The 18,300-nt window shown below is 32.1% G+C and overlaps 2 protein-coding genes across 3 annotated transcripts; both read right to left on the reverse strand.

Annotated features, from left to right (window-relative positions):
• Positions 1–6,336: 6,336 nt before the first annotated feature.
• Positions 6,337–7,668, reverse strand: LOC108754244 (phospholipid phosphatase 6-like). Its single transcript, XM_018496468.1, has 4 exons — positions 7,461–7,668; positions 7,061–7,195; positions 6,882–6,981; positions 6,337–6,779 (listed from the first exon to the last, which is right to left on the reverse strand). Exons 1-4 carry the CDS (start codon positions 7,467–7,469, stop codon positions 6,394–6,396), a joined length of 630 nt encoding a protein of 209 aa, XP_018351970.1. The 5' UTR covers positions 7,470–7,668; the 3' UTR covers positions 6,337–6,393.
• Positions 7,669–9,475: 1,807 nt separating this feature from the next.
• LOC108754128 (pumilio homology domain family member 6) lies at positions 9,476–12,904 on the reverse strand. 2 transcript variants are annotated; one of them, XM_018496342.1, is made up of 5 exons: positions 12,049–12,904; positions 11,349–11,502; positions 10,499–10,700; positions 9,924–10,002; positions 9,476–9,816 (listed from the first exon to the last, which is right to left on the reverse strand). In XM_018496342.1, exons 1-3 carry the CDS (start codon positions 12,604–12,606, stop codon positions 10,510–10,512), a joined length of 903 nt encoding a protein of 300 aa, XP_018351844.1. In that variant the 5' UTR covers positions 12,607–12,904; the 3' UTR covers positions 9,476–9,816; positions 9,924–10,002; positions 10,499–10,509. The 2 variants fall into 2 exon arrangements, with proteins under 2 accessions (XP_018351844.1, XP_018351756.1); XM_018496254.1 differs by having other exon boundaries at positions 9,924–10,019; positions 10,496–10,700.
• Between the last annotated feature and the right edge of the window lie 5,396 nt (positions 12,905–18,300).

An 18,300-nucleotide genomic window follows, 5' to 3' on the forward strand; every position in this document is an offset into this window, starting at 1 on the left:
TTAATAAGTATAATTTAATAAATATAATTATTAAGTATAATTTAATAATTATTAGATATAACTTAAAAAATTTAATTAATAAATATAATTTAATATATTAAATCTTAAAGTTATATAGTCTTATGCGTCGATGTTAGACATTCTGTTCATTGAGAGGTACGTTGGTGTACGTTGGTTGACACCAAGCTAAGTGTTTGTAAAAGGTAAAGGTGAATTGAAGATATTCGGGAGGGTAATTTGCTCGCAAATTGCGAGTTTTTATATTTTTTTAGAATTATTTAGAATACAAAAAAACCAACAAACAACAGGACTAATGAGAGATAGCGCGGATAATCAAGCTTAAGTTTGATAGATTAAAGAAATCTACAGAACTTGCGCTTGATTATCCGTACTAACTCTCATTAGCCCTTATTTGTTTATTTGTTTGTATTTTAATGATTGAAAGCCTGCTTTCATTATTATTGCTCCTTTATCATTAGTATGATCGCGATTAAGTTAGTTACTCCACTCCCGCTGAATTTATTAGTACGCGATAGGTCATTGGTTATGTTCTACAGAGAAATCAGCTTTGCAACTGTTGCAAAATTCTACAATGTGATTAGTTTATACATTTAAATCCATAAGGAACCAAAAGCAAGAACCAATCGAATTGAAGAATTTTGCAAATTTGAGAGCTACTTTTTTTGAACGTAATCATTAATGTATTAACAGTGTTATTACACATTTATTAAGTAATGTAGGTAGGAATACACGGTTGGAGATAGGTATACGCAAATAGGCACGAATAAATGAAAATAGTAGGTAGAACAATAAAGATATGGATAGGTAGGGACAATAAGTATAGATGGGTAGGGATAAACACAATCATTTTAAATTAAAAAATTAAATTATTACAAATAAATTGAGACTTAAATAAATTTCGCGGTCGGGTAATTAAATTTTATTTTTATAGTAAAAAAAATAAGTATAATAAAACTATTACAATAAAAATAAGTATAATAAAAAATATTACATAATAAATTTCACTAATAAATTATGTGACATATAGGTAGGGACATATAGATATCGTATGTATATACTTGATAAATGGAAAGGAGGGATTAAAAATTAAATAATATTTTTAATTAATTTTAAATTAATTTTAAATTTTATTTAATTATCAGCACCCCGTTTCAATTATCAAATGTAAAAATAAACGAAATTATATATAATTTTGAATTTCATTGAATTTTTAGCTCCCCTAAATTAAACTAAATTTCTTATAAAATTCTATACATATACAAAATGCGTAACGCGTTCACATTGTATAATAATTAATTTGGTTATAAATAAATGTATATATAATAGTATTTTTTAGGTACATAATATAAAATTTATGTAAACTATGTCCAGGTAAATGCTATTATGTTTACTTTTGCAATTTGCGCAATAATTACTAATAAATTATTCATTTATTGAAATGTTTATATCCTTATTGAATATGTCTATTCAATACATGTAGTATTTATCTTGTGGTAAATTAAATTTATTGTTGCTTTATTGATGTAAATTACACGGAATGGACGAAACATATGACAACAAAAATTGTTTATTAATTTTACGAGTTTGATAAATATTTAATTTTAAAACTTTTTTTAAATTTGGATTTTATTGTAAATATCAAGAAGTCATTAATAATTTTGGAGTGATTTTTAATTAAAAATTTCATGTTTAGAATAATCTTCAATTTTTCTTTGTATTTAATATACAAATTTATCAAATAAGTCAGTATTAATTGGAGTTTTGACTGAGGCAATGGTTAAACGTTAAACTTCTTGTTTGATTTTTGATATTTATATTTTTGACATTATTAGAATTACAAGTATATCTTACTGATTACTTCATTATATGCGAAGACTTCATCGCTGTCCTTCGCGTCAGATGCGTGCCAGTGAATGTGTAGTTTGTAGCGGTGGAAAGTCGTAATTATTTTTATTATGGAGAGTTATTCCTTGTCGCTTTCCATTCGCAAAGTCTCGTTAGAGATTCTTATATAGGATCGGAATTAATCCCGAATTTTCTGGTCTGTAGTTACTGGAAGTTATAATTTTGTCAATGAGTCAGTGACAATTACTATATATTTTGAAGCCAAGTCGCGAAATTAATTTAATGATATATTTTAGTACATACATATTTAAGTTTCACCGCTTTCTTTGTTTTATTATATGTTCTCCCACAAGTAATGATAATGTTAGTAATAGTCTTAATAACAATAGATATTTAGTATGTAATAAATACGGATATATGATTATTTGTTTAAGTCCAAATTATTATATAAATAAATTTAAATTTTATACAAATAGTTTGCTCAATTTTCGATGATACCCCTAACAAAAATATGGTTACGAATGTATATATTTAATTTTCTAACCGTTATTTTAAAATTATTTTTAGGTATTGGACATCCCGCCGTTTCAGAACATTATTAATTATTAATTTTTACATATACGTACTTTTCTATAATAAAATACATGCAGATATTACGAGATTAAATTTAACATATTTTTATTTTTGTTGATAAATTTAATTAAAAATGTGTGGCTACAAAAAATTCGAGATAAGTCGGGTACTCTCATATTAGCGGGATATTAATAATTAAAATTTTTGGAAAATATAGAAAAATAAGAAATAGTTAAATTTTGCATAATAAATTTTTAAGTATAAAAGTTATTTAAAATCCCGTTATTATCGACTTATCTCGAACAGTTGGTACCCGAGAAACTTTTGTATCCGTACATATAAAAAATTACAACAACGCATGTATTTTATTATTATTAAATATATTTCTTCGTAACCGCTATTCCGTAAGAAAATCATTCTATACTTTTATTTTTAATAAGAGATGATTTTTAGTGATGTGTGGCAGAACATATTTTCTCGTAAATTTTATTATATAAAAGATGTTATAAAAATAGTAATTGTAATTGACATGCTACCAAAATTATTACTATCGTAAGTAGTCTGAAAGATGCGAGATTCACACCCTTCTGTAATAAGACTGCTGATGTTTAATTTTTTTTTACGAATGGACATTGTGATAAAATCTGCGGGGATGGTGGAGGGCCTCTAGCTCATTTTTGCTAAATTAAAGCTTAAATTAATGATATATCATTGGAAAAGTTTAAAATGTATTTAAAATCTCAATAATTGCTAGTAATTATAAAAACTTTGGAATAAACTTACATACTAGTAATTATGTTTGGTAAAATCGGGCTGAAAATTTGTATAAAAAAAATATAATTTCGTAATTTTATTTTTATGCAAACGCATATTATAAGACAAAATTTACTAAATTAACTTATTTGAATATTTAATTTCAAGTTTCTTAAAATTCAACAACTTTTATTTCCACAGTAGGAGATGCGGAATTGAAATTTTAACTCATTAATAAACATTGTATCATTAAAAAATTTATTAAATAAAAACGTAGAGATTAATATTTGCACAACCAGAATTCGGATTTTCTTGAAATAATACGCAAATTTTGTGTTATGATATGCATACATTTTGTGTACGAGGTATCGTATACATAATAAGCAAAAAATTTACAAGCAATTTTTGTATTTTATATTATATATTAAAAAGATTTGAGTCTATTTTTTGTTGTATTATATTTTATTATATTCTATTGTGTCTGATTACTTCATATATTATAATTTTTTCTTTATTTTCTTTTTATTTTGGTTTCGAATAAATACACTACATGAAAAAATTAAATTTGTAATATATAAAGACATTCAAATCCAGCAAACCTCAAGTTACACGTAAAGTACCTCTTGTAATTAGTTGTAATTTGCCATAAGAATATAACTGTAATATATAATAAATGTAATATATTATGTATTATATTACAGTTATATTAATTGTTACATGTAACTTGGTGTTTGCTGAGAAAAAGAGGACCGCCGTTAAAAATTGACGGGGATGGTGGAGGACCTGTACAGAATCAACCTTTTATTTAAAAAATTTTTTTTACAATTTTAAATTAAATGTAGTTTGCTTACAATTAGAAGAGTTGCAACTTTATTCAAATTGCAAATTGCAATATGATAAAGTAGCGCATTGATTGGTCCGCCATGTTTCAGGAATTCCTATATTTGAATACTTATATATGTGTTACTTTTAAATTTTAATAATATAATTAAAATTAGATATTTTAAAGGTATTAACAAATAAATTTCTCACATTCGATGCATTCGGGGAGCTATAAGCACTACTTCTATCATTTCATCTTCGTTGTTTATCAGACGTAAAACAAGGATAGAATGATACAAATCATTTTAAGTAATGTCCTAAGATGTTAAGGGGTTTCGTACAATAAAAAAGGAACAGGGAATAAGAATTTCAACCTGTCAAAAATCATGTATTGTGGAATACACGGTTTCTGATAAGTTGAAATTTATATTCCCTGTTTTCTGTTCCTTTTATTGTGCGAAGCCTCTAATACGGCTTTTTGATTGGTTCACGACATCTTAAGATTGTACTTAAATATAAGATCTGACTGTGAATACAAGCAGAGAAAAAGCTTATAAAGAATATTAATTCGATAGATTTTAGTTATTTTAGCGATTTATTTCGATGAGGAGCACGGCAAAAAAAAATGGATATTGTTGTGTAGTTTATATTCACTATTTTAAAGGGCAATAGTGCGCGGCGGCATTTTGCGATTACAGGAAAAAGGTTCTCATGTCCTCTCTCAGGTATCTCTCTGATAATACTCTCAGAAGTCTCAGAGAGTTCTTCATTAGTTCTTCATCAGTTCTTCATTTTCTTTCTGTCCATATAAATAATCTATAGATTATCGAAAGCTGTGTTTTTTTGTTTTTTGTCATACTAGACTTGCATAAAGCTTCTATTTCGCTTATGTTTTCATTTATTAATATTAAAATCAGATATATTAACAATCAATATTTAATCTTTTTTTTTTGTATATATTGTATCTAATTTGTAATAATTTACACATGTATGCTACATTATTTGTATTGTCTACAGAGCTGAGTAAAATACATCATTAAAATATTTAAAATACAAAATGTATTTTTATGTGCTTCGCTGACATACAAAAATACAATTGTATTTCAATTATATACAGTTATATATATATATATATATATATTATATATTTGAAATATGTCCAATCCTGATTGTCTATAACATGAAACAAATGTTATAATGTATAAATAAATAAAAGTAAAAAAATAGATGAAGTACATAATTTCGTTTTTGTTTAATTATTTATTTATTGCAAATGTAACTCGTCAAATATTATTTTTATTTATTAATTCATTTATAATTTTTCCTGAATCTTTTAAATATCTTTAAAAAATTATAGCAACACTGTTCAAACGATTTTGAAGCATGCACAAAAGTAGATTTTTTAATTGTATTAAAACTGAAAACGATCGCTCGTAAAAATAATCCAGATATAACCAGAAGCAATTTAATGATATGTAATAATGGGCATTTAATACATACTAAATTCACATGTGTGAAGTATTCCACTTTAGACACTGATCCCTGATTCTGTTATGAGTAAAATAGTTGGCTACTTTTTCAGTTGACGCTAATACGTGAAGGAATTTTAGAATTACAGGAAAAAGGCTGACATGATTACTTTCACTGCACGCTTTATCAGATTCATTTAGGTTGCTCCAGAGTTCAGGCTTGTGAGACAAATCGTTTATTTTTTTTCGAAGAATTCTGTTCTGTACTAGTAATGCAATATGTTAGAGTGAAACAACTATACTCACTCTTAACTTACTGCATCAGTGTACACCAGTTTAGAACTTGGTGTGGAAAAAGAACAGATCTAAAGATACATTTCGTCCTTAAACTTTAGCTCTCTAGAGGTCTTGAAATGGTGGATGTGAGGTCCCAGGGTCGCTCAGGATGAAAGCGGTCGAGAAACGCGCTTTTTGAATTGATTAAGCAAGAAGGGATCAAATTCCAATTAATTTAATTGTAGGGAATGAAAGTAACAAGCTACTTCTCTTGTAATGCCGTTACTTTCCCTGCCATTAATTACTCTGTTATGATAATGATTTGGTAATGACACATTTTTTTATGTAACAGTAACATTAGTGTATTTGTTGTGAACCATTATTGTGCTTATTAATATCATAACGATTATCAATAAAGAAAGAAACACATGTGATATATGAATACTTTAATAATATTCTTGGAAAATATCTGACAAAATAAATTTATAATTCGCAATTGTATAATTATGGACATTCTAAAATTTTAGAGTTTTCTAGTTGACATTATCTTAATATTAATGAAAAATATAACTGATTATAAAAATTACATGTGTAAACAATCTAATATATTCTTTTTATCATGATAATCTGAATACTATTCAGACCCAGGTATTTTATCATCCGCAATCCATGAAATTAAATACATACATGTCTCTTGTTCTAAATAAATATAACCTATAAGTAGGCCCTCAAAGATACCGAGAAGTATACCACCAATCACATCTAATATGTAGTGTCTTCTCATCAGTAGTCTGGACATGCATACAGAAAAGGACCACGCTAACAAAGGTGGTGAATATATCAACGATATAGGCCACAGATTGAAGAAGAAATATACAACAAATGCAGAACGAGATGAATGTCCTGATGGAAAGGAATATTTATCAGGACCCAAAGAAAATGGATCGTCATTAGTGGTTGGTCGTCTTCTTCTCGTAACTGCTTTGAGCACAGCAATCACAATGATATCGAGCAATAATCCTGAAATGATTTTTTTTTATGTATCCTAATCAATCGATTTGAGAAACATAATCAATATACTATAAGTGAATCAATTTTAATAGAATTTTATTTGAATTTTACCTATTAGAAGATTCATTTGCATTTGATACAAGGATTTGGCATTAAAAACCCAAATTGAAATAAGAGATACTGCAAGCCAAGGTATACCGTGACATGATATCTGCAGACAGATAGAAAAAAAATTAATATTCGAGAAGCTTATAACAGTAGTCAATAAAGAAATAAATAATTATTTATACCTCCAATAATTTGTTATGCACTTTTAATTGTCTTAAAGGTAAAATCTTTTCCACTAATTTGACAAACTCATCTGTTAAATAGGCATCCACTGCCAATGCTTTCCTCAACGTAGTTGAAATCTCTCTCTTGTCAGACTTGAAAATATAAAAAATAATAATTATTTATATTTTTTTTTCTTCGTAAGTAGAATTTGTAGAGAAAAAAAGAAAATATATATATGGTTAGATATATATGTAAATTGCCCATTTGCATATAAAGAGTATAATTAATAACTTGAATAATTATATACTTAAGATAACTATATGTGATATTAATATAGTAGAGACTATCATAACCAAAATAGTCAAATGAATATAAATAACGAATTACGAAAGAGATTTGAAAGACTGAAATAACTACCGTTTCCATTGTTGTCTTCCACTGATAATAGTTGCTAACGTAACAAAATGTATCAATATTATTTATCTCTGATAAATCACATTATCTACAGTGTTAAATAATCACAAGGAAGATCGTGTTAAATATTAGCGAACAGCTGATTCATACAACACATTTTTGTCTTTCCTTAAAATGGATCAATGGATATCCAAATATTCAACTCACTAAGGTTAGATCACATCACAGTCAATATGATATGAATAAATACATCAACAGCTGGACAGATGGCGCGTATTGATAAATACACGCTGTTTTTGCCCTGTATCATGTTTTCTGATAATTTCCACTTTACCAACAATTAAAAACAATTGATGATTAAATCAACATTGAATAAATAAGAATATCAGTTGTAAATCTGAATACAAATGACAAAATTCATACCTCTTTGGAAAAATCAAACGTTGTGAAATAATGCTTAATTTATTCCTTTATTTCTTACTCACTTTGTCAAATTATCTGAAGGAAAAAAAACATTTTAGATTTTTTTAATGTTATATTATTTTTAAATATTTTTATATTATTTTAATTAAAAAAATTATTTATCTCCAATATTAAATCAGTGGCATTTTGCTCGAGAAATAATATTAGCTAAAATTTGAAAAATAATTTAAAATATAAACCTAAAAAGCTTGGCTTATGCAAAAAATATAAATTCCTTAAGATTAACAAAGAATCCATAGAATATAATGGTATAAGGCGATACAAAATAAATTTCAAACTATACAATTTCAAAAGATTTAATTGAATTTAATAAAATTATTTTTTTTTATCTGTAGTATGAATAAAACTGGTTAACACAACATTCAGTTACAATGAATGTGTATATGCATAATTGATGCAACTTAATGTGACACCGATTGTACATATCACATGGAAGAGAGATAATGATCAGTTTATTGAAGTTGTGTAAGCTTGTTGAAGATTCGTCGAAGCAGTAATACAATTACATTTTACGAAAATACATCGGAATTATTTCTTTAAACTTATATACATTCTTAGAAAATTACAATATTTGTATTTTAAGTTTATTATTATGACTTTTTGTAGAGACAAAAAATGATCTTTATAATTCTTTCTGAGTAATATATTAATACACATATATTAAGAAAATAATAAATGCGTTAAAAAACTGGGGGTGTACCGGGTATTCGGGAAATATCCGGTATCCGATATTATCCGGTACTTTTTTACTATCCGATCGGATATAACACACACACACACACACATCTCCAGCTGAAATTTCGTATTAAAAGTCATTGATGCAGAATTTTATTCTTGCCAGCTGAATTTTTTGCACAGTTCTCTTTCCTCTTTTTCTTTTCATGGGAAAATAAAGAAATTTATTATCGCTATTTTTTTCTCTTTTGTTGGAAGTCAGATATCTGACCGAATATCCGGAGAAATATTCGATATCCGATATCTGATAATTTTACGATTCGGTGCATCCCTAAAGAAAACGATAGAAGTCACATAGATAAGAATGTTCGATCGTTGTACTGTCAGTTTGAGAAGTACATATATACTTATATTCTATTTAATTCGGAAAAAATTTACACACACACACACACACACACACACACACACACACACACACACACACACACACACACCAGAGAAGTGTTTAAGAAAAAATAATTTTTTCTTAGTTTTATCTCAAATGAAAGTTTTGCTACATCATTAATTTAGGCTACAGTACACTTGATGCTATAAATCCTTCAAAGTATGTTTTGATTAATCGATTAGTGAAATTCTTTTTTCTAAAGGATTAATTTTCAATCAAATACTTTAAAGTATTTGTATAGCATCAAATAGACTGCATCCTTAGTTGAATTTAAGAATACACATTTGGCTTCTCATACATTTCTAAAACGTCCATTAGAAACAAATATTATTGCGCGATAAGAAGATTGATAATAATTTATTAAAAGTTAAGTTAGATTAATTGTAGTTACTTTCGTTTAATTAAATAGCCTTAAAGCATGTTGTACGGTGAGTATGGAAAAAATAGAAATTACTTTATTAAAACATGTTAGTCCAGGTGCATGTGCTGTAGTAATTCAGCTTTCCACCGTAGCTCACGCGATAGTTTTTGATCCTGAAAATTGATTCTGTATATTAATCAGTGTAATCTTAAATATTTCAAAGATTGCTTGGCTAGAAAGCAGAACTTAATGAACAGCGTGATATAAAAGCGTCGCGGAAATGGAGCACTATTGAAGCCGCCGTAAGGGATGCATTGGAAGATCTCTTAAATTTTTCGACGTTGCGCAAGCATAAGAAAGATCATTGGATGTGATCATTGTGCGTTGCGTGTTACCTGTTGATAAATGACACACTTATCTATATATATGTATATCTTTTAAAGTGGTTGATATGTTAACTCTTTATCTAATTGTATAAGAATTATCGCATGACAAAACATACCATATAGTAGAAGACGTGTACCCTGTTAATTTTGTCACCAGTAGATATAAGGCATATTTGATAGATTGATGTATACTGAAGGATTTATTGATTTATCTGAAAGGGTTTGTTATGTCACATATACTCTATCGTTTATCTTCTAAGAAAAATTCAAGATTTTATCAAGCTTCCAGATATGGTTAATCAGTTACAGTTCGATGATCGTTGGTTTCAGCATTGTACTTTGTGATAGTCTTTCGAATTATTGCATGATTATAAGCAATAAACTGTAGAGAGTTTTGAAAGCTCCATAAATTCCTCTACGCGGAGAGAACGATTTTGCTGGAAAATTTAAAATTTTGACATTCTAGCAATCAGTTTTCTTAAAAATTTGTCTAACATAATTATTTTCAGATCTATATCTAAGTAAATTTTTTAATTTTTCAGCAAAATCATTCCTTCTGTGATAAATAATAAAAATTCTTCAATTTATATTACATCTACTGATTAGATTAAATAGAAGACGAAATATTTAATTTTTACTAATTTGCGAGAAATAATTTGGATCTCAAAGGATTAATTATAATCTTCACCTATTCTCGTCGCTTTAATGGCGTCGGATTAGACGGGTGCGATGATGAAGAGTGTTAGTAACAATCCCGATTTCTTCTTCCGATTCAGCCGATTGGCGCCGCGTCATCCCTTTACTCGGTGTACCGCAAAGAGATGAAGTAGCGGTTTTCTTCGCTTGTGGTGTTGGAAATGAGGAGCGACGGATAAGCGGGGGCGGCCGCGCTCCTAAGAATGGATAATTAAATTTTATCGTCTTACCGTCACTAATCGGGTTAAAATGGTCTCGTACTGATCGTAATACTCCGCATTGTGCCAGCAACACTCGCTAGTATCTCAATGATCGAAGACGCCATTATAAAATATTTATTTTCTGTTTAGTCTAAATATATAAATTATTCTTTACGATATTTTTGATTAATTGTTTTTTTCCGTTAAAGATATCGATAAATATCTGGAGTACAATATTATGGAGTAAAATATTGCAAAGGCAAACACATGAAAAGTATCAAAATTGAAACCTCTGATCATTCAATTTGCTTAAGGATTTCACAAGATAATTGTGTTTATAGATATTTATCAACTTTTTGTATATCTCACATATCTTCTTGATTATGATAAATATCTGTGTATTTAAAGATTATAGTGTGTTGGCCAAAAATATTAGGCACTTATCTTTTTTCATTAATTTGAAATTCTTTTATCTGTATATCCTATCAATTATCGACAGTATACATAAATTTAAAGATTTATTGAAAAAAAAAAAGGATAATTCACAGCAAACGCTATAAATAAATTTTTGAACTAAAACGTTAAATAATATGCCTAATATTTTTGGCCAAGGTTGTATGATTCCTTATTACTTTACGCACATACCTAACAGACGCAGTGTAGAATGATGCACTCCTGGTATATCAATGGACTTATGGCTTCTAATTAATTCTCTTGAAATGGGACGTCTTGTGGCGGATATGTCCACGTTGGAGGAGCAACTTCTCCGTGAGATAATCGTGCCTGCCCTAGACGAATCCTTATGCATTTTTGAAAAGAGAAGGTGCAATAGTTTCACGAATGCGTGTCTATCCGAGCATCGAGAGACGGTTTTTACTTATAGCTCCGCGAGGAAAACAGCGAAGCGCTTATCCCGTCGGTCTCTGCCGAATATCGCAATTTATTCCCCAATGGTGCAAACAACAAAGAATCTAGCTCAATCTGGGTTTAAACTTATATCTGGCGATATAGTTGAGTGCAAATCGTGCATAATGTGCTCAAACAATCAAGGATAGTAGGTAGAGTTAATTGCTCGCGTTGAAATAAAGTATCTCCGAATTATAGAATTAAAATGACGATTTCATACAGAGAAAGTGTTTGAATAATTAGGAGAACTTTTGGTAATTGTATTGTACTATTTTCAAGAAGCAAATGGCAGATTCTAAAAAAAAAAAAAAAAAAAATGTACATTCTTCAAGTGAAAATTTTCAATGATGTACGTCTCGACAGACGTATCCTACATACTTTAAGGATACCAAGTTCCAACGCAAGCGCTTAAGGACTTCTGTAATATGTGACGCAATACTTTTTCTCTGGCGAAGCGTATTCGCAGTACTTCAACGAGGGCAGCTATTACTGATACGAGCAACATCGTCACGAGTATGTGGCCTGCCACCGTGACGGACTTCATTTGACGCGACTTCAAGATCTCTTCAGCGCTTTCTTTCATTTCTTCGATGCTCTTCTTGGACCTGTGTGTTTCCTCCTCCTCATCGTCCTCATCCTCTCTACTATCCTCTTCCTCTTCAGAGTCGCTGTCATCATCGTCGTCATCTTCGTCATCGTCGCTCTCGTCGTCCTGCACGTACGTGCAATTTCCGTCGTAATCGCTCATAAAGACGGACATCAAGCGATCCTCGTACTGTAGATTCGGACAGCGCTTTAATTTTCGATGATCCATCGGTATCGCGGATTCTTTTCCTTTCTCGCCCGGGTCACTGACACCACCTTCATCCCCGTGATTCTGCTCGGAGTAATTCGTGTCGAACAACAATCGCAAAGGCAAGGACAGAAGCACGCCAAATATCGTCAGTATCAGCAAAATGCTTACGTTGATGCCCAACGACAGTCGTTTCTCTGTCATCCTGACAAAGTATATGGTACCACGTTGTTTACCTAAATATTTTTAGTCCGGGAGCAGTGCAGTCATTTTCGCGGATTTCCATGGCAACGCGAGATGTGTTAGGCTGCGTTCGAAGTAGGTTTCCAATTGAGAGTCAACCGATTCATTGCAAATTGATGATCAACCAAAACTCCGAGGACGCGCTTTCCTTTATCTATTTCTTGTCGTTGATTGAATAACTCGGATGTCGGGTACGCGACGGTGCATTCGATTCTCGCACCTCTTCGTGCCTCGTCTCGTAACGCAACTGTTGCGCGTACCGTCGTTGCAAAGCAGTTCGTAGCGTGAACCTGGATCGCTGCGATATTGATTTCTTTAGGCGAACCGAGCACGTACGCGCAAGTCTAGCTGTGCCTCGTTGGCGGACACTTGGCACATGCCGGTAATTAGATTACGCTTATGGTGAACGGGACGTGATAATGTACCACGGGGTTTTGAGCATATCGAAGGACGGCTAAGAATACTTGCGCGATAGGTCAGACATTATTAGGGGGAAAGGAAGGAGGTAAGATTTTTTTCTTAGAAAATAAGTTTGCGAGAGAGGGAAAACTCTGAGCCACGTGCTGCGTGTTGAAATCGATAATGTTAAATAATAAAACGTATCGAATTACATATTAAACATTATCGAATGACATATTTGTGGAACTGAATTTTTTACGTGTAAGAAGAATTGTTACGCGCGTGAAAAAGAATTAACGGACAAAACTGAAATAATGTTTACGAAGTCGTTTGGCCGACTCTTCCTTCGGAGAACGAAACACAAGCGCTTCCACGCGAAGCTAAGTCGTTGAGATAGATACGACTACGGTTTCCCATTGAATGGAAGAAACGGCACAAGATGTGAGACCGTGCGAGCGGCATCCTTCCGCAGGATTCTCTAACCGCATACATAAATAATATTAGACAATATCAAATTAAAATTCGCATCTTTCCGCAAGCAACAATGGGAGCGTGGTGGCGACCAACAAAGGAAACGCCTGCCGCGCCGATTCGCGAGCAAGTGGTAGTAGTCGTAGCATCGTGGCGGCGGCATTTATAAAAGTAATAAAACAGCCGAACAACAACTCACGGGAGTGAGCGGCAGCGGTGGAGACAGAGAGGAACAGTCGCGGGATGGAAAGGGCGAAAGCGAGCAGGATAAGCCGGGAGGTGAAAAGAGGAGGGCAGCAAGGGAGGAGCGAGCAAAACAGAGCGAGAGAGGAGAGAGAGATGTGAAACACAGGAGAACAGCGACCCAACCCGACCGACCGGTAGCTGAGCCAGCACACGTATATCTTGCTCTGCTACTCCGATTCTTCGAGGTTCTCATTGATGAGCTCTCCCGCGTCTTCGCGGAAGCCCCAACGATCGCGTGCGAGAGACTTTAAAAATAGCTACGATTATCCACGACAGCTTGGATGTACGGACGCAAGAAACGATTCATTAAGCGTGAAGCGGTGACGTAAGTCGCGAATAAAAAATTACAAAAGTAAGATTTTCTCACCTGTCGATGTTTCGTAAAAAAATATCCGATGAAATAGACAGATTTTGAATGGTCTGTAGTGATATGACATTACATTAATTCATTAATTACACGATTTATTATGTGAAACACTGCAAATCCATGTGTGTAAAAGTGACTGCACTATACTATGTGTATGATTAGTTTTTTGTGTAAAAATAACACTGCATACAAAAATGGATTTACATTCAAACGTGTATTATATACATAGAGCGCCATTTTCACGCGAAAAACTAATTACACACACACATGTATTATAATCTCACTTCCAACACAATTGGATTTATAGTACACCATCTAGATCTTTTCATGTTCGACCCGCTGGAAAAGTCGAATATGGTTTTTTCATTTTTATTAGCGAGTTTGCCGACTCGAGAACGGAGTAAATTTGTTATCGAAGCATGTACGTATCGCAAAGGGAACAGTGCGTTCATAATCTGCGAAAGCTATAATTATCCCGCGCGACACAATTATTTCGAGGAGCATGCGAAGAACGTGCACCGGGGAATCGATTATCGCACGCAGCACACGGGTGCGAAGGTGCGCTTCGAGGTCATCGATTGAGCGATTTTCACAGATCGTCGATCGACGATGGTGCGCGTAGGTAGATACATAGGTTGAGAGCCAGGGTATGTAGAGCAGATGCTGCGCTCCAGCCGTGGCGGGATGCGTGATTTTTCACCGCCGACAGCTCCTCCTTCGAGAACCGCGCGCATTCCACCTCTCCCCTTCTCTCCTTCGGGGCCTTACCGTCGTCTTTTCTCCCCGGGCAGCCCGGTCTTCTTCATCGTTCACTCTTGTGGCGATCGTGGCATAGAGAGTTTCGCGTCTGCTCTCTGTGAGAGATCAAAGATCCGGGTTCAAATCCACCTAAAACACATCACTTTATTTGACCATCGCACTAGTAGTGTGTCCAATAGATACACCTAATATTCGAATAAATGAATAAAAAATGAATAAAAGTACTCGCTCGAATACATTTCTTTTTTCATTTGTCAAGAAACGAACAAATAGTTTTTCATTCCATTTGAATGAATGTTTTTTTTTTTAATATGACTATGAATATTTTCATTTCGTATTCACTTTTACTTTGTATTCTTTACTTTGTATCTGCGCATAGCTTACACCGTGCGCTTAGTCCGCGACTTATACGATGGGCGTCCTTGTTTAACCTATAAATTAAACAAAGACATTTCTATTGAGAATAAATAATATATCTCAGAATTTAATGTCCGCAGACCATAATGAACGTCACGCCCAAGATATCCTATAAAAGATTTATAACATTACTATCATATAACCGGAATTATATCGAAATATATATGATATCTATCAAATAGATAGATTTAAAAATAAAAAGTGTATATCTTTCTAAAATATTTTTCAAAATTTCCAAGTTTTCTTTATAAAATTTGAATATTACAATGACAAAAATAAATAAAATTCATTATTTTTTACTTAAAGTCATTAAAGTACCGATTATATAGTTAAGAGGTAACGATTGCTTATTGGAGCTTTTTTTCCAGTTTATACTTTGTTTGAATGAATATGAATACTCGTTAAATATTCATAATTTTTTTGTGGATAAATATTTTTTGAAAACTCAAAATTTTGAATGAATATAATTACATTTTTTTTCATGTGAAAATTTTGAATAAATATAATTTGGAGCTCAATTACAAATTTTTGCATTCATCGGGCGTACTCGTCACTAGTCACTAGAGTGATAATCTGATAAAAATCTATACACGTAAAAGTAGCAACTGATGATTCGACAGTTTTCGTCAATTAGCACGAGTTTTTTGATTTTTGTAAACCATAGTCAATCAATTGGCTTAGTTGAATATATTAAAATTTTATTTTCACTTTTATTTAATTCACATTACATATCAAACGATATAATTTCTTTAAAATAACTTGTAAAAGTACTCGACACTTGCTGCACTTACAATGAGCGAGGTAACTCTCTCTTACACGATGTTAACAAAACACGTTGGATGTTATAATTAGTCTTTAGTCATCACTCGAGACGACACGTGGCTGCATACATTATGTACCTAGTCAATTCGTAATCGATCGGTTCCGAGTTTGAGATCCCAACTTTCGTCCTGCATATATCTCTTCAAAGAGGTAGATGTTTTCCCCTGATTAAGGAATATATATCCAACTTGTGCCTGCTCCAATATAACTTGACTTTAATCTCAATTTATCTTACTGTTTATCTTTTTCTAGTTCTAAGAATGAAAAGTAAGTTAAAGATTAATCTAGGTAGAAGTGAACATTAATGAATGAAGGATATACATCTTCTGTGTACTTCGTCTGCAATTACTGCACCTGTATATCGTCAAATGCACTTTCTGTATTCTTATACGCAGAATTCTAATGGAGTATCGACTGTCGTTATAAGGGGAGGTGCGACTAAAGAAATAAGCGAGCAAAATCTTTCACTCTTCGTTACGGCTGGCGCGGACGCGCGCCTCGTCTCGCTCGCTAGCCAATGTGTAGCGACTGCGGACACGCCATCGGACACCAGTTGCACGATCTTAGATTTGCCGATCTCCCGAGTGCACCGATACAGGTAGATACCCTGATGCAGGCAGATGCATGCAGGCGAGGTGCGGCGAGCCTGATGCATAGGGCGCGCCCGCGAGCCACTCCCGCAGTGTCGCGTGTAGCTCGCGATGAACGCGTGTACGCACGCGAGTCATGCAAAACAAGTGGCGTGTCCATTGACTTTTAAATTTATCTTCCGTCCCGTTGAAAGACAATTGAGCGAGTAGTCGGTCATCCTTATCAAATTTCCGATAGAGTGAAACAGGATAATTTTGATAGGTTACAGTAATTGTACAAAAGATTGAGCTCGCGTTAGCTCAATATTATATATACAAACATTTGCTATACAAACTAAAATAGTAATAAGGTTCATAAATTACAAACCGAAAGGAAAAGGGCTGTAAGCCTAAGATTAATCGTTGTAAGTTAAAAATTGAAAACGTTAATAAGTAAAACTGTCATTTAGCTGAATATAAACTTTAATATGTCGGCAATAAATAAAAAAAAAAAACAAAAAAAAATAAACGTTTCGATCCATGTCGGATAATTATCAATGTTAACAAGAAGCAATGAAATTATTACAAAGAGAAGATAAATAAAATTACAATTCGCTCTCGATTGCAGTATTAAAGTTATCAATAATATCACTCAGCTTTGCAGTAGATGTTAAGCAGAGTTTAAGCAGAGTAATTGTTTCTGTTAAAGAGTACAAGTATGATGGAAAATTATATTAGGAATAAGTAATAGTAATACAATGTAATGATAGAACTATAAAGTAAAAAGCAAGGAATAAAAATAAGAATAAACTAGTAATATATAATATAATAAAAAAAAGTACGCTGAAGACAATTAATAAGACAGTGCGATGTACAAATTATATATAATTAATTTAGTAGCAGCTAAATTAAATGAGAATAAATACTTAATAAATGTGTGTCAATGTAAAATATAAAAATGGTCTAACTAAAAAGTTGTTATATATAAACCTTTTCATCAATCATAATATTACGCTTTAAAACTTTTAGGGTGCGTTCAGACTGTCGAGCTAAACATCGAGTCGAGCCTATGTTCATATTTAAAGATCTTACATTTTTACATTATCGAAATAAATATAAATTCACATCGAATCTTTGAATGTGGACGCACCCTTAGAGTGAATTGTCACTCTAAAGAGTGAAATCAATTATTGCTAGATTTATAAAAAATTGTAGAAACTTGGTTTTTCAAAATATTCTTTATTAGGGATTTGAATGAAACACTCATTGTAATCGATACTCTCCGTATTCGACTATGCTCAAAAGTCACCGAAGGCAATAGAAGAGACAGGTGCGTCGTGTTGGACACCAGCTTAAATATGGCTTCGCGTGTCGCGTCACGGCCGGAATGTAACGAGCACTTTTTCCGCTGTGCTTTTTGCACATCGATGTTGACGAAGAGGAGGGGATATGGTCTGTTGCAATTTCGTGCCTAACTACCGGTATATTCCACCGGTATTAAATCACTCGCACTCGTAAAATATGTGCATCCAATTTGCGGTACAACACGCGTTCCGCTGGCTCGCGATCCGAATAATTACACATTTGATTAGGTTGATAGCGTAT

Source organism: Trachymyrmex septentrionalis, unplaced genomic scaffold (genome assembly GCF_001594115.1).
Source record: "Trachymyrmex septentrionalis isolate Tsep2-gDNA-1 unplaced genomic scaffold, Tsep1.0 scaffold100, whole genome shotgun sequence".
NCBI lineage: Eukaryota > Metazoa > Arthropoda > Insecta > Hymenoptera > Formicidae > Trachymyrmex > Trachymyrmex septentrionalis.

What these genes read in the sequence shown, in the direction of transcription:
- LOC108754244 (XM_018496468.1), bottom strand. An exon ending in TGCATAACAAATTATTGGAG is followed by an intron (nt 6,982 to 7,060) that starts GTATAAATAATT and finishes ATCTGTCTGCAG; the next exon opens with ATATCATGTCACGGTATACC. An exon ending in GCAAATGAATCTTCTAATAG is followed by an intron (nt 6,780 to 6,881) that starts GTAAAATTCAAA and finishes AAATCATTTCAG; the next exon opens with GATTATTGCTCGATATCATT.
- LOC108754128 (XM_018496342.1), bottom strand. Translation starts at nt 12,606, where the DNA reads ATGACAGAGAAACGACTGTCGTTGGGCATCAACGTAAGCATTTTGCTG. An exon ending in TACGCTTCGCCAGAGAAAAA is followed by an intron (nt 11,503 to 12,048) that starts GTATTGCGTCAC and finishes AAAATGCATAAG; the next exon opens with GATTCGTCTAGGGCAGGCAC. An exon ending in TTCTACACTGCGTCTGTTAG is followed by an intron (nt 10,701 to 11,348) that starts GTATGTGCGTAA and finishes ATCCATTCTTAG; the next exon opens with GAGCGCGGCCGCCCCCGCTT.